General features: G+C 36.3%; 1 protein-coding gene across 1 annotated transcript; it reads left to right on the plus strand.

The window, feature by feature from the left end:
* The first annotated feature begins 5,710 nt into the window (after positions 1–5,710).
* On the plus strand, positions 5,711–13,304 carry LOC143227843 (uncharacterized). The gene has a single exon (XM_076459153.1). The coding sequence runs from the start codon at positions 6,449–6,451 to the stop codon at positions 9,653–9,655; it is 3,207 nt and encodes a 1,068-aa protein (XP_076315268.1). The 5' UTR covers positions 5,711–6,448; the 3' UTR covers positions 9,656–13,304.
* Positions 13,305–13,632: the final 328 nt, after the last annotated feature.

Genomic DNA, 13,632 nt, shown 5'->3' on the forward strand with positions numbered 1-13,632 from the left:
TGAATAGCCCAAGAGCCATGGTGAATGATGTTGATCAACTGTCTTTCCTTTACCACTGCTAAATTAGGGTGGCTAGCACAGATAGCTCTCAAGTAGCTTTGTGTGAAATTTAAAAACAAACAAACAACAACTGAAGAGTTTTAGTATTTAACCAAAGACCTCATGAACAGTGGCTTGTGGGACAAAAAAAATACATAAGATTTGAAATGTTGTTTTTATATACTTTGTTGGAAATCCCTGTTGGACTATTGAAGAAGAAAGAAAAAATATAAGGTAACAGTATTTTTAAACCCAAAATGTAGGACAGCTCTTTTTTTTTATTTTTCTTTTGAATTTTGCACAAAGCTACTTGAGGGCTGTCTGTGCTAGCCGTCCCTAATTTAGCAGTGTAAGACTAGAGGGAAGGCAGCTAGTCATCACCACCCACCGCCAATTCTTGGGCTACTCTTTTACCAACTGATAGTGGGATTGACCGTCACATTATAACGCCCCCACTGCTGAATGAGCGAGCATGTTTGGTGCGATGGGGATACGAACCCGCGATCCTCGAATTACGAGGCCTTAACCCACCTGGCTATGCCGGGCCAATTGTTGTGAGTTAGGGAAAAGACTGATGGTGTTTTCTTCTTAGGGTTGTACAATAAGAGAAATAAATCACTAAAATAAGGTGCAAACGTACTTCGTTTTAGGCCTTGTTTTGTTATAGAAATTCAAGTGATTTTTTTCAAACACCGTATTTACGTTTCACTTGCTTGTCAAAAACAAAATAAACCATGGAAAATCTCTACTATGATATTTATTTAATTTATATTAAACTATTTACGCGTATTTAAAAAATATGCATTCGTCCGCAAAAGTAATAACAATAGTACCGTGTTTCTCCGAAAATAAGACAGGGCTTATATTAATTTTCACTCCAAAATATGACACTAGGGCTTATTTTCGGGGGATGTCTTATTTTGATATATTAAAAAAATGAAGTTACAAAGTAAAACTATTAAACTAACCATTTAAAATAAACTATTATTAAACTAACTGATTAATACTTAAACAAACTAATTAACTAACTATTAAACTAATTAATAAATTATTTTTTTTTTATTTCTTTCCTCTTCCTGCCACTTTTAACTAGGGCTTATTTTAAGGGTAGGGCTTATGTTAAAACTATCCCCAAAAATCACACTAGGTCTTATTTTATGGGTAGGTCTTATTATCGGAGAAACACGGTAGTAGTAATGAAAACAGTATATCCTAAGGTAGGATCTAACCTTCACTTGTATGTATTTTTTTACTTAACTACGAGGCTACATTGTAGATTACATACAAACCCCGATTTTCTAAACATGAACCTCACCTGCTGTATCACACGAGTTTACTTGGAGAGAAGGGTAAATGTCAGCCTCTTTTGTAAAAGTGGGCGGTAACAAGCACACATTAAATATATTCTATGATTGGCTAATCTACAGGTTCATGGACAACAACCAAAATCAATGACGTTGAATGTACAATTCAGCACGTGGAACACAGTGTAAAATTCACTGAAGTGCTTACGGTTCCAGACTTTTCGGGAACCCTGTATACATAGGTACTGTATGTATGGAGGAAAAAAAAAGAGGCGACACCTATTGAAATACATTGTCAGTGTGACCAATATCAAGGCATGAAAACTATCGAGGTAACCTTGTAAACTATTATCACCTTTGTTCGTGTAAGACAAAAAATTTTAGTTTCGACTGTTGTGGTGGGCACAGCACATATGGCTCATTGCGTAGCTTTGTGTGTAACACCAAAGATAATTGATAAACAGAAATTTAATTTTCCAACATTAATGTCTAGTCGAAATTACTGCGGGAGTGCAAAAACCAAACAAACCTCGCGTTCAATCAAACAAAATTTCAAATTACACTAATGTATCCAAAGTAATTAACTAAGCATGGAAGAGAGACATCTGTGTGGATATGACTCGTTCACCTGAATTATTTGTAAAAATCGGTTGATAGTGGGTTAACCGTCTATCAGCTGGTAGAGCTCTCGCCTTGCTTGGTAGCGCTCTCGAGTTTAAATTCTGCACGCGGGAGACAAAAAATCGATTATTATAACGTTCTCAGCACTGTTTCGTTTAGTGTGAGTTTGAAGTGATACATTAACTGAACAAGAATTTACAGGGTGCAGTATAAAGATCACACCTCATAGGGGTTTGAAAAAAAAAGTAACAAAAATATTATTTTTCATGTTTATTAAAGTAAATGCTCGAATTGCGTATCATTTATAAAGTCCCTATCTGAAGTGAAACACGCCAACGCATTAATACCGTTCTACGCATAGACGCACACACTCGTATCTACCTATTCTCAGTTGTGGCTGATCCAACGGCAGTGAAACTGGAATGGGTTGAGGTATATAAAATATTAAGAGTGGAGCTAACGATACGACAAGGTAACATGTATGAAAGAGGTCAGGTCCATATGGTACTACTCAAGTACGGAACAGTTAGTGATGTTTACATACTATTAAGAGAAAACTCTCTGTTTACACTACACTAAAAAATACTTTATTAAAAGACAGGCGACCAATCACCTGTAATCGTTGTCCGTGTTGTGTTCCGTTCCAGAGTTCTTAATGGAGCTCCTATCAGTATCGTCAATGAAAACAAGCTTAACTTGATGACAGTGAAGAATTTTAATGAAGTGTCATTGTTCAAAAATGGTTAAAGTATGTTACGTGTATACGTGTGTGCGCGCGTGTATACGTATACATGAATATAAAGGCAGTTACACTGTTATAATTTCCGATAATACATACAAATATGGGTTGAAGGATAAGGGCTAATATTTTTTTCTCATACATATATTAACGGGTTTAATTTGTGTGTGTGCGAGTCCGCGTTCATAGTGAGATGGTATTTACTATCTTGTACAAAAGAGCAGTTCGTAATAATTCTATCAAAATTCTCATTATGTTTATTGATGTGCAACTGATACTAACAGTATAAGTTTTCATATCAACCTGGGTTGCGTAACAGAGGCATTTCAAGAACATTGGACCTTTCTACGATATTATGTTACAGATGTATTTCAGATAACCCTATGAGGATTTACAAAAGCTGTATTCGATAGCCGTCCATTATTTTGAACTAATAGACTAGCACTCGCTGTCAATTCTTGGACTGCTGTGATCTAGTAGTAAGATTTGAGCTTGTGTGTGTTTTTCTCATAGCAAAGCCACATCGGGCTATCTGCTGAGCCCACCGAGGGGAATCGAACTCCTGATTTTAGCGTTGTAAACCCGTAGACTTACCGCTGTACTAGCGGGGGGCAGATTTGAGCTTCACGCTTACAATGAATTACAAATCCAAAGAGCGGAGCACGGTATTGGAGGGAAATGATAAGTCCAAACTCTGGCATGTTAGCTGTTCGGCCACACCCAACCCAATTCTAAAGTATTGGTATTAAATACCATTTCTACCGAGTAATTAAAGCCAATTATTAACACTTGAAACCATTGGTGTATTGTGAAACTACATAATAACAACATTAAGGAAAATAAAGGCAATTGTATGTTCCACAATTACAATTAAAAAACAAACAAACTTTATCTTAACAGCATACGACAGGAGAACACCATCACTCTTTAGCCTAACAAGAGAACATCATCAGTCTTTACCCAAACAACATACGACAAGAGAACACCATCAGTCTTTAACCTGGCAACATATGACAAGAGAACACCATCAGTCTTTAGCCTAACAAGATAGGACAAGAGAACACCATCAGTCTTTAGCCTAACAACATACGACAAGAGAACACCATCAGTCTTTAGCCTAACAAGAGAACATCATCAGTCTTTACCCTAACAACATACGACAAGAGAACACCATCAGTCTTTAGCCTAACAAGATAACATCATCAGTCTTTACCCTAACAACATACGATAAGAGAACACCATCAGTCTTTAACCTGGCAACATAGGACAAGAGAACACTATCAGTCTTTAGCCTAGCAACATAGGACAAGAGAACACCATCAGTCTTTAGCCTAACAACATACGAAAAAAGAACACCATCAGTCTTTACCCTAACAACATACGACAAGAGAACACCATCAGTCTTTACCCTAACAACATACGACAAGAGAACACCATCACTCTTTAGCCTAACAAGAGAACATCATCAGTCTTTACCCAAACAACATACGACGAGAGAACACCATCAGTCTTTAACCTGGCAACATAGGACAAGAGAACACCATCAGTCTTTAGCCTAACTACATATGACAAGCGAACACCATCAGTCTTTACCCTAATAACATACGACAAGAGAACATCATCACTTTTTACCCTAACAACACACGACAAGAGAACACCATCAGTCTTTAGCCTAACAAAGAACATCATCACTCTTTACCCTAACAACATACGACAAGAGAACACCATCAGTCTTTAACCTGGCAACATAGGACAACATAGTCTTTAGCCTACAACATAGGACAAGAGAACACCATCAGTCTTTAGCCTAACAACATACGACAAAAGAACACCATCAGTCTTTACCCTAACAACATACGACAAGAGAACACCATCAGTCTTTACCGTAATAACACCAACAAGTCTTCAATTTTAATAATCCTACATTTACAAACAATTTTTACACCTCGACGCGCTTTTCACATAAGAGGCCACTATCTGTATCAAAGTGATACTTATATGCCGCCCTCCAGTGGCAGTCTGCAGACTTACAACGATAACAATTGGGTTTCGATTCTCGTGGTGAGAAGAGCATAAGTAGTTTATTATGTAACTTTGGGCTTAACTGCAAACAAACTTTTGCGCCTTTTCCATCCTCACACTTCTTCCACACAATATAAGTCACACTTGTTAACGACTGACTGTTCCTGTACTTGGTACTTTCGATATGCTTTTCACATGGTAGAAGTCAAAGCATCTAAAGACACGTTATCATACGCCACGGTTTTCTATGACATTATGAGGTAGTGTTTCTGTAAGGGTGTTTCACACTACAAGGAAACGCTCACAAGGGTTAAGTCTTCTTTATAACTTTGGAGTCAGGGATTAAGACCCTCATTGCATATGTTTCTCCAACGTGGATCGTGACTAAACATCCTGGTCTCTCACTTGGATAGTGGATCAGGGGTTCGATTCCCTTCGGTGAACATGGCAGACAGCCAGATGTGGCTTTGCTGTGACAAAACAGACACGCGTTAAATTAGAAACGGGTGTGTGTGTTTTTATAACAAAGCTACATCAGGCTATCTGCTGAGTTCACCGAGTGGAATTGAACCCCTGATTTTAGCGTTGTAAATCCGTAGACTTACCGCTGTACCGGCGGAGGACGCTAGAAACGTAAACATTTAATTTCTCTTTCTATTTTTACAGTGTATCAATAAACAGTTTGTGAATACAAACAAAATTTAGCAGGTATACAAAATGTGCAGCATATATTTGGCTCAGGATCTTTCTTCTACATTAGTTAACCTTGTAAACTAACCTTTGTTCCGAGGTTAATATAAGAAAGAAAGAGAGGACAGAACTGCTGTATCAGAAACTGTGTAGGTAAATGAAGCATCTATATTGTATCAGTTCAGCGCTGGAAAAGAGGCCAGCTGTTGTAATGACGAAGTAATGATAACACACCTAGGAACTGACATCTCGGCAGCTTATATCAAATCATCCGGTCAGTTGTTGATTAGACGCGACTTGTTGAAGTCAAGAAAGTTTTGTGCGTTCCACAAACTGCCTTAGAGATTATCAAATCAAGAGCACATTCCAGGTGCGTTTTTTTAAAAAACAAACTAGTTTATATACAGTATGTTCAAACCCTTTTAATATTTATTGTTTAGTTTATTACATTATTAAAGAGGTCCCTCCCATGATTCAGCGGTACGTTTAAGATGTTTTAGCGTTAAAAAGCGAGTTTTAATATACAGATAGCCCATTGTGTAGGTCTGCGTTTGAGAAAAAATAAGTTGCAAAACGTTAATGGGAGAGAATACAGCCGTTTAATAAGTTTTCTAAGTGAAAGAGAGCGACTGTTTTATTTTTCCTGAAATATAGTAATATCCTGGGTTATCGCAACGAGCAGGAAGTCTCGAAAAGTTTGAAGATTTGCAAAGTTTATTCGATTTTAAAATGTATATCATAACTCTTAGATTTGCACCAGTGCCTCTGCATAGACAGGATTGAATAACATACTATGAATTATGTATAAACACTCTATAATTATTGGTCAATTCTGGACATGTGTTAAGATTAATAACTTACGTTTTTATTTTATATTCAAATGATAAATCGTGGACAGTGGTGTATTATTCCTGATAGATGAAGATCTAGAACTTTCGTCTTTAGCCCTAGTGGTTATATCAACAAAAGGTATTCTTTTGAAACGCTAATATTTTCTAAGGTAACACTTAGAAGGTAACATATCTCGTTCAAGATGAAACTATCCAAAACAAAGTCATTCTTATTGCTGATGGTCGTGTTAATTTTACTTATGATGGGACATTACAGAGCAACGACAAGAAGAAGGACACAGACAACTATTAGCTACTCAGCAATTCAGGCCGCTACTATAGCAATTAAAAGTCCACACCTTGCTAGTAATAATTCTTTCGTAGCTCCTCTTTCTCTCGGCAAGAGCCAAGCCGGCGGAAATAAGAGCTGGAGACCTAGGGCTAAAGGTCACCTGAAGGTTCCAATGAATCCATTGTGTTCTCCATGGGATTCGTGTGCTGGACGTTGCGAGCAAAACTTCAGTCGGCTGCCATTTTCATGCAACTGTGACAGCATGTGTATGGCCTATGGAGATTGCTGTGTCGATTTTGTGATACACTGTGATGTAAATCAGACAATAGACAAATTCCGGAGAATGAGATCAGAAGCAAGAAGTAATTACCCCACCTGTATGGTGCAAAATGACTCATCCTGGCCATTCTTCATTGTAAATTCTTGTCCGCCACTTTGGTCAAATGATTCAGTGAGAATGAAATGTGAGAACATAGTAAACAGCGTTCCTTTAAGCCTTGTACGAGGGCCAAATGGATTATTTTACACACAGGATTGTGCAGTTTGTAATGGTTTGCCCATTAATGAAACTCTAGGGATAAACTCTGAGAACCAACGAAACCCGCAAGTCTCATCACGTTCGAATAGCGTTAGTAGTTTCGAGCATAATTTACCCCATGAGAAATACATGGAAAAAGAGGGAACCCAAACAAGGCGTCACTGCATTCCGTCAATTAATACCTGCAAGTTCACAAACATGCATCTTCAGGGTTACAGTTTAGACTGGCTTTGTTGGGCTCACAGCGGAATCGTTGTTTCCATTCCTTCTTCTGAGCAGCTCAGAGCAGCAGGCACAGCATATAAGAACGTTTACTGTGCTCTATGTAATGAAGAAGACCTGGATTCGTTAACTTGTCCTGCTTGGATTTTTCACGATCGTTCTGCATCCAGTGATCTACTAAATGACCTTCCTCTTCTTTCTTCTGCTTCCGTGTATTGGTCAAGTAACAAAGTTAGGCACGACATTCCAGCAGCTTTCTCTATTTTACTTAATTTTGGGTTGGATGGTAAAGAGCGAATGATGTTTTCTTCCGAAGGAGAAGAAGAAATGCGAAAAAACATGGCACGGTGTAAAACAGGACAGATGTGGGATCCATTTAGTAACATTTGTCGTAAAGTATACTGCAGTACAGAATTCGTGTTCGTTGACTTTCGTTGTGTTCGTAAAAATAATATATCTAACGAAAAAGAAACTGGTTCAGAAGGAGATCCAATACTGGCAGATGTAGATTCTATATTTGTGGGTTTGGTACTTACTATTGAAATGGATTATTTTGACGTATTGGAAATCATTAAAAATGAAAAATTGAATATGGGAAATATGATAAAAATATCAATGGCCAAAATGTACAAGATTAGCACTGATCGTATCCAAGACCTTCAGATCAAAATGAAACCATATTCTCTTATGCTTAATAGCTCAGAAACAGAAAGTATCAATTTCGAAAGCCTTTTCGCAAATCCAGTGGTGTTTAAAGTCGAGTTCAAGTTGTATGAACCATGTAACAACCTAACTAAGTCAGAACCATCTGTAGACAGCATAGTTTCCAGCATGTCTTCATCTGTAGCACAAAACACCTTTTACTTGGACATTTATAACAGAACTAGTAAAGTGTTTGAAATTCATGAAAGTTTGGAAACTGTAACCGATTGGTGCGGACCTCGATCCTTTGGACGGCAACTGGATTACTGGAATGAGGAGTTCAGTTTGATACTAAACGAAAACTCCACTGCTGTTGACACTTGGGTTAAATCTGTCTACATCAACAGTACTGGAAGAACATACGAGAAAGGGGAGTTCATTGCTAATATTTTATTCCAAGGGTACAGAGACTTTGGAAATTTGATAAACGTGAGTGGAGTTGTTGTTGTGTGTGAGAGAGAGTCGCTGAATGCTTCTTGTCCTAGAATGGAATTAAAGGAAGAAGAGTTCGAGATATTGCCAAATAAAACCTTAATCTATCACGGCGATCCAATCTTGGAATCTTGTCTTGATTTATCACAGTATGAGATAACACACAACAGTAGCATCTTGGTATGTTATGACACTGATAAACTGAAGTCCCTGCTGCGAAAAGATGTTTACAGACTGAATTTCGATCAGACAGAAGCTTATGTTAGTTTTATACTCACTTGTATTTCAATATTAGCGTTAGCTGTGGTACTTATCACTTATATTATATTTACAAAATATCGAAATCTTCCTGGTTGCAACTTAATGAATCTTACTCTTTCATTGTTCACTATGCAACTGAGTTTCCTAGTTGGTCAGAGAAAAGAAGTGACTGGGGCTTCATGTATAGCGGCAGGAATTTTTTTTCACTATGAGATTTTAGTTTCTTTTTTCTGGATGAACGTCATGGCTTTTGATCTTTACCAGACTTTTGGTCGCGAAAACGTCTTGCCACTTATTCGAAGTAAAAGAAAATATTTGCCACGTTATATGGCCTACTCTTACGGATTGCCATTTGTTATTGTTTCAATTGCCTCTGCTGCCGACAGTTGGAATTTTGATATAATAGCTCCCAGATATGGGAAAGAAGATGCCTGTTGGATCGCCAATCGATACGCAGCGATTCTATTCTTTGCCTCTCCTTTGGCTGTTGTCATGATTTCTAATCTCTGTTTTTATATATTAACTATATCATCTGTTTTAGTTGTGCAGAGAAAAATTAAGTTCAGTCGACAACAAGCTCGAGGTAAGAGTGACGTCATTCTTTATGCCAGGATGGCCACAGTTATGGGTTTCACTTGGATTTTTGGCTTTGCTGCTGCCTTGATCCCGAATGAAGGATTATCTAGGAAAATACTTGTTTATTTGTTTCTTGTATTTAACTGTCTTCAAGGACTTTTTATCTTCTTTGCATTCGTATGCAATCGACGCATTGCAAGACTTCTCCAAAATATGTTTTTGACAACGAAACATTCACGGATAGTGAAACGCCATTATTGTAACAGGATAATATGTACATGCGAGGCAAACGTTATGATGCGAAGCGCATCTGCCGATACCTGTTTTTCTACTGTTTCATCGTCCACAATCATGGAAGATTGTGGGAGAAAGAACCAAAGTTTATGAATGCAATTTGTTATTGACAAATTATTAGAAATTCTGATTCGTTCACACATTTACGACAGAACCCTACTTAGAGACGAAAGGAAAAGGTGCTTTCAGAAAACACTTCATTTAACATGCAATGGCGGTAAGTCTAAGGAATTAGAACACTAAAATCTGGTGTTAGATTCCTTGCGATGGACACAACAGATAACTCAATGTATCTTTGCTGAAAGTAACAAACAAAATTTATCAAGAATTCTCTTCCTCAGTATTTGTGATTTAATTATGCTTGAAGATAAGTTATAAAGTGTGATGAAATTTATATATATAAATTGTCATGACCAGGTGCTTAAGGCACTCGACCCGAAATTCGAGGGTAGTGGGTTCGAATCCCGTGACACCAAACATAATCGCCCTTTCAGCCGTGGGGGCGTTGTAATTTTACGGTTAATCCCACTATTCGTTGGTAAAAGAGTAATCCAAACGTTGGCGGTAGGTAGTGATGACTAGTTATCTTCCCTCTAGTCATACGCTGCAAAATTAGGGACGGCTAGCGTAGATAACCCTCGTGTAGCTTTGCGCGAAATTCAAACCAAACTAATATATATTTTTTAATTATGTCAAAAGTACGACCCAAAAGGGTGTCTGTGTGTGGTTTCTTATAGCAAAGCCACATCGGGGTATCTGATGAGTCCGCCAAGGGGAATCAAACCCCTGATTTTAGCGTTGTAAATCCGAAGACTTAGCGCTGTACCAACGAAGGACGCAACCCAATAGGAGTCTCTGCAATTGTTACATTGGCAAGACAAGAATAAGTGTAAAGAAGTTATTATAAATAGTGCCCAAGAGCAGCTGGTATATATTCCAATACCAATAAAATCCTGACTTTGTCAAAGAAATTTACAGGTGTTACCTACTTAATGTTTTTTGTGAACTTATTTCAAACTAAAGTCAGTTTGTCAGTTCGAGCAAAGAAAATTTTCAACCATGATCTTTCAGAATGTATTTCAAAAATAGATGTAAGAAGTTTGTTTATCTTGTTGGTTTTCCTCTCTGAGTGTTAAAGATGAAAAACAAACTTAATAACATTTTCTGAAGTTGAAGAACCCAAAGTGTAGAGCAGACATTAAAAAAAAGAAAGAACGAAAAATAAACTACAGAATTTATACTAACGACAAATGTGAAAATTATCTCCAAAGTTCGCAAAAACGTATTTAAACTGTAGCTCTTTAGCTAAATATAAACCTGCACACATGCTCTTATTAGTGAAAATATTCTGTTCTAATAGAATATTACCGAGTAATATGTTGTGGGATTTTTTAGTTAAGAAAAACTGATTTATTTAATAATGGTAGAACTCTCTAGAAATATAACGTATGCTATACTAAATAGACAATTCATAATCGGGTTTTTGTATTGTTATACTTTACATTACCAGGTGTTTTAAATAGCAGTGAAAAAATATATAAGGTCAGAATTTAATACATGTCGTTCAAAATAAATATATATATTTAAGATTTATTTTAAAACTCGGTTTTTACTTGTAACGTTTATACCTGTATTTACTTTTGCTTCGAAACAGTAAGAACGAGTTTGTATGTTTTAGAACACTATATCCGTTTATAAATCTGATTCTTGTAAATATATTTTTTTTTCAGTGTGTTTAAATGCCTCCAGTTTGATATCGAATTAAATTCACGTTTGTTAAAAACAAACAAACAAGCTAAATATAAACCTGCACACGTGCTCTTATTAGTGAAAATATTCTGTTCTAATAGAATATTACCGAGCATTTAGGTGTTTTTTTTTGTGTTTTCTAATTGTTTGATAAGATAAGAGAATCGTCTGAAAGTAACGAATGTTGAAATCAATTAAGTTTTGATCGTTTTGCTTCAAGAACTATGTGTGTCTGTGTAGACGCGTAATTTTGTTTATGATTAATTAATGTGAGCAGTTTCTAATGAGTTATTTTCTGTAAAGGTTTTACAGTTATTAAAATTAAAGAGAGCAGAGCCAGGTGATTAGGGCATTCGACTCACCATCCGAGGGTCGTGGGTTCGAAATTCCCGTCTCACCAAACATATCCGCCCTTTCAGCCTTGGGGGCGTTATAATGGTCTACTCAATCCTACTATTTGTTGGTAAAAAAATAGCCCATGAGTTGACGGGAGGTGATGATGACTAGCTGTCTTCCCTCTATCCTTACACTGTTAGCGCAGGTAATCCTCCCAAACCAAAATTACAGAGTAAAATGGTTATGATTTTACATGAGCTGTAATTACACCCACCATATAATTTAATAATTGTTATGAAGTTTGTGATACATTGGTTGTCGTATATTTTGTTTCTACCCATTATTTTGTATTTTTCGAAAATTCTGCTTACATCTGTACAAGTTAAAAATATACAGTGAAGCTTCTGTGGATTATTTGAAGTCAACAACACGATTTGCACTCAACTCGCAAACTACGGGTCGCTCTTCCTAATCAACTTCACTGAACATTTTCGATAATTTCAGCCGTGGGGGAGTTACTGTGTCCCCATAAATTCCAATGTTTTTTGGTAAAAAGAAGTTGCCCAAGGGTTGGCAATGGGTGTTGTTGACTAGATGCCTTCCCACTCGTCTATCACTGCTACATTAGGGACGGCTATACACTGGTAACCATTGAGTGTTTTTGAGCAAAAATTCTGAAACAAACGAATCCTTTAAACGCGAGGCATCATAGAAAATAAATGCTTGAGATACTTTTTGTCCGTTTCGTGTGTATTCTTGTGGTCGATTATTCTTATAAAGGATAGCAGTAACAGATATGGAAACCACAAGCCTCGCTTCAACTATATAATAAATCTTTCCTTATCATACATTATACACACGTATATTTACATATAATAAACAGTTTTTTGCTCTTTCGTTTTAACAAAAGTGTGAAAACTCAAATGTTGGTTTTAAAATGTTAGGCTTAGCAAACTGGGAGATTTCTCGACTTTTGTTTCAATTACTGGAGAGTCATGCCTCCAATTACATATTAGTTCGAATTACTGATTTTAAAGCATATTAATTAACTTGTAATTTAGCACAACAAAAATATGATACTTCGGTTATATTACTATTAGAAAAATTAAACCAAAGTTTCTTTGATTTGTTTCTCCGCTAAGAGGCGAATTTCCAACACCTGAAAGTCTTTATTTTTTAAGACCGCGAGATTTGTACAATAATTAAAAATTTATTTTTGATATACTGAATAATTTGTTCTAATTAGACTACGTATAAAATAAATTAGTTTAATTATTATTCAAAAGTATGAAACTTATAACTCCAGATGAGAAGTAGTAGATTGTTTGCACATGAAAAATAATTGATTACTGACAGATAAAACGTAATGGATTGTTTATGTATTAAACGTAATTGATTATTTACATATTAAAGGTAATGGTTTGTTTACCTGTGAAAAACAATGAAAGGTTTATGGATTTAGAGTAATGGTTTGCTTACCTTCAACCTCATGCATTAAAATATGTACATATATAAAATTATTTGATATTTTTATAGTTATATCGTAGTTTTGCTGTTCAAAGAGAAAAGTTTTCTAACTGCAGATTTTATTAAATTTTGTTTGCTTTTTTTTGTATCTTGCGTCATTCTTTGGAAAATAAACTTGTTTTGTAAATTACCTTTCATCTCATAACTTCACTCAATGTTATTGTGTATATTGTCTCGTTTTTTACTCAACTCAAACTTGTGCAATCGAAACATAACGTGTTTTGGTCAGTTACGATGGTACTGTGGGATATCCACAGGAAAGTGTACTAACTTGAGAACTGTATAGAATAGATCCGCTAGACAACAGAAAAATTCGCTCGATATATCAATTATGAAATAATACTAAATATCTTGCCATTGTCGACAGGGGCGTAGATTTTTAACACCCGATGGGGGAATGATTTTTGCAACCACTAATGTGGACTGTTCAATTTGCAAATTGGTAATCCTTGATTACG

This window comes from Tachypleus tridentatus, chromosome 10 (genome assembly GCF_004210375.1).
Source record: "Tachypleus tridentatus isolate NWPU-2018 chromosome 10, ASM421037v1, whole genome shotgun sequence".
NCBI lineage: Eukaryota > Metazoa > Arthropoda > Merostomata > Xiphosura > Limulidae > Tachypleus > Tachypleus tridentatus.

Bases quoted from the DNA above. Each gene is read 5' to 3' on its own strand.
- LOC143227843 (XM_076459153.1), top strand. From the start codon at position 6,449: ATGAAACTATCCAAAACAAAGTCATTCTTATTGCTGATGGTCGTGTTA.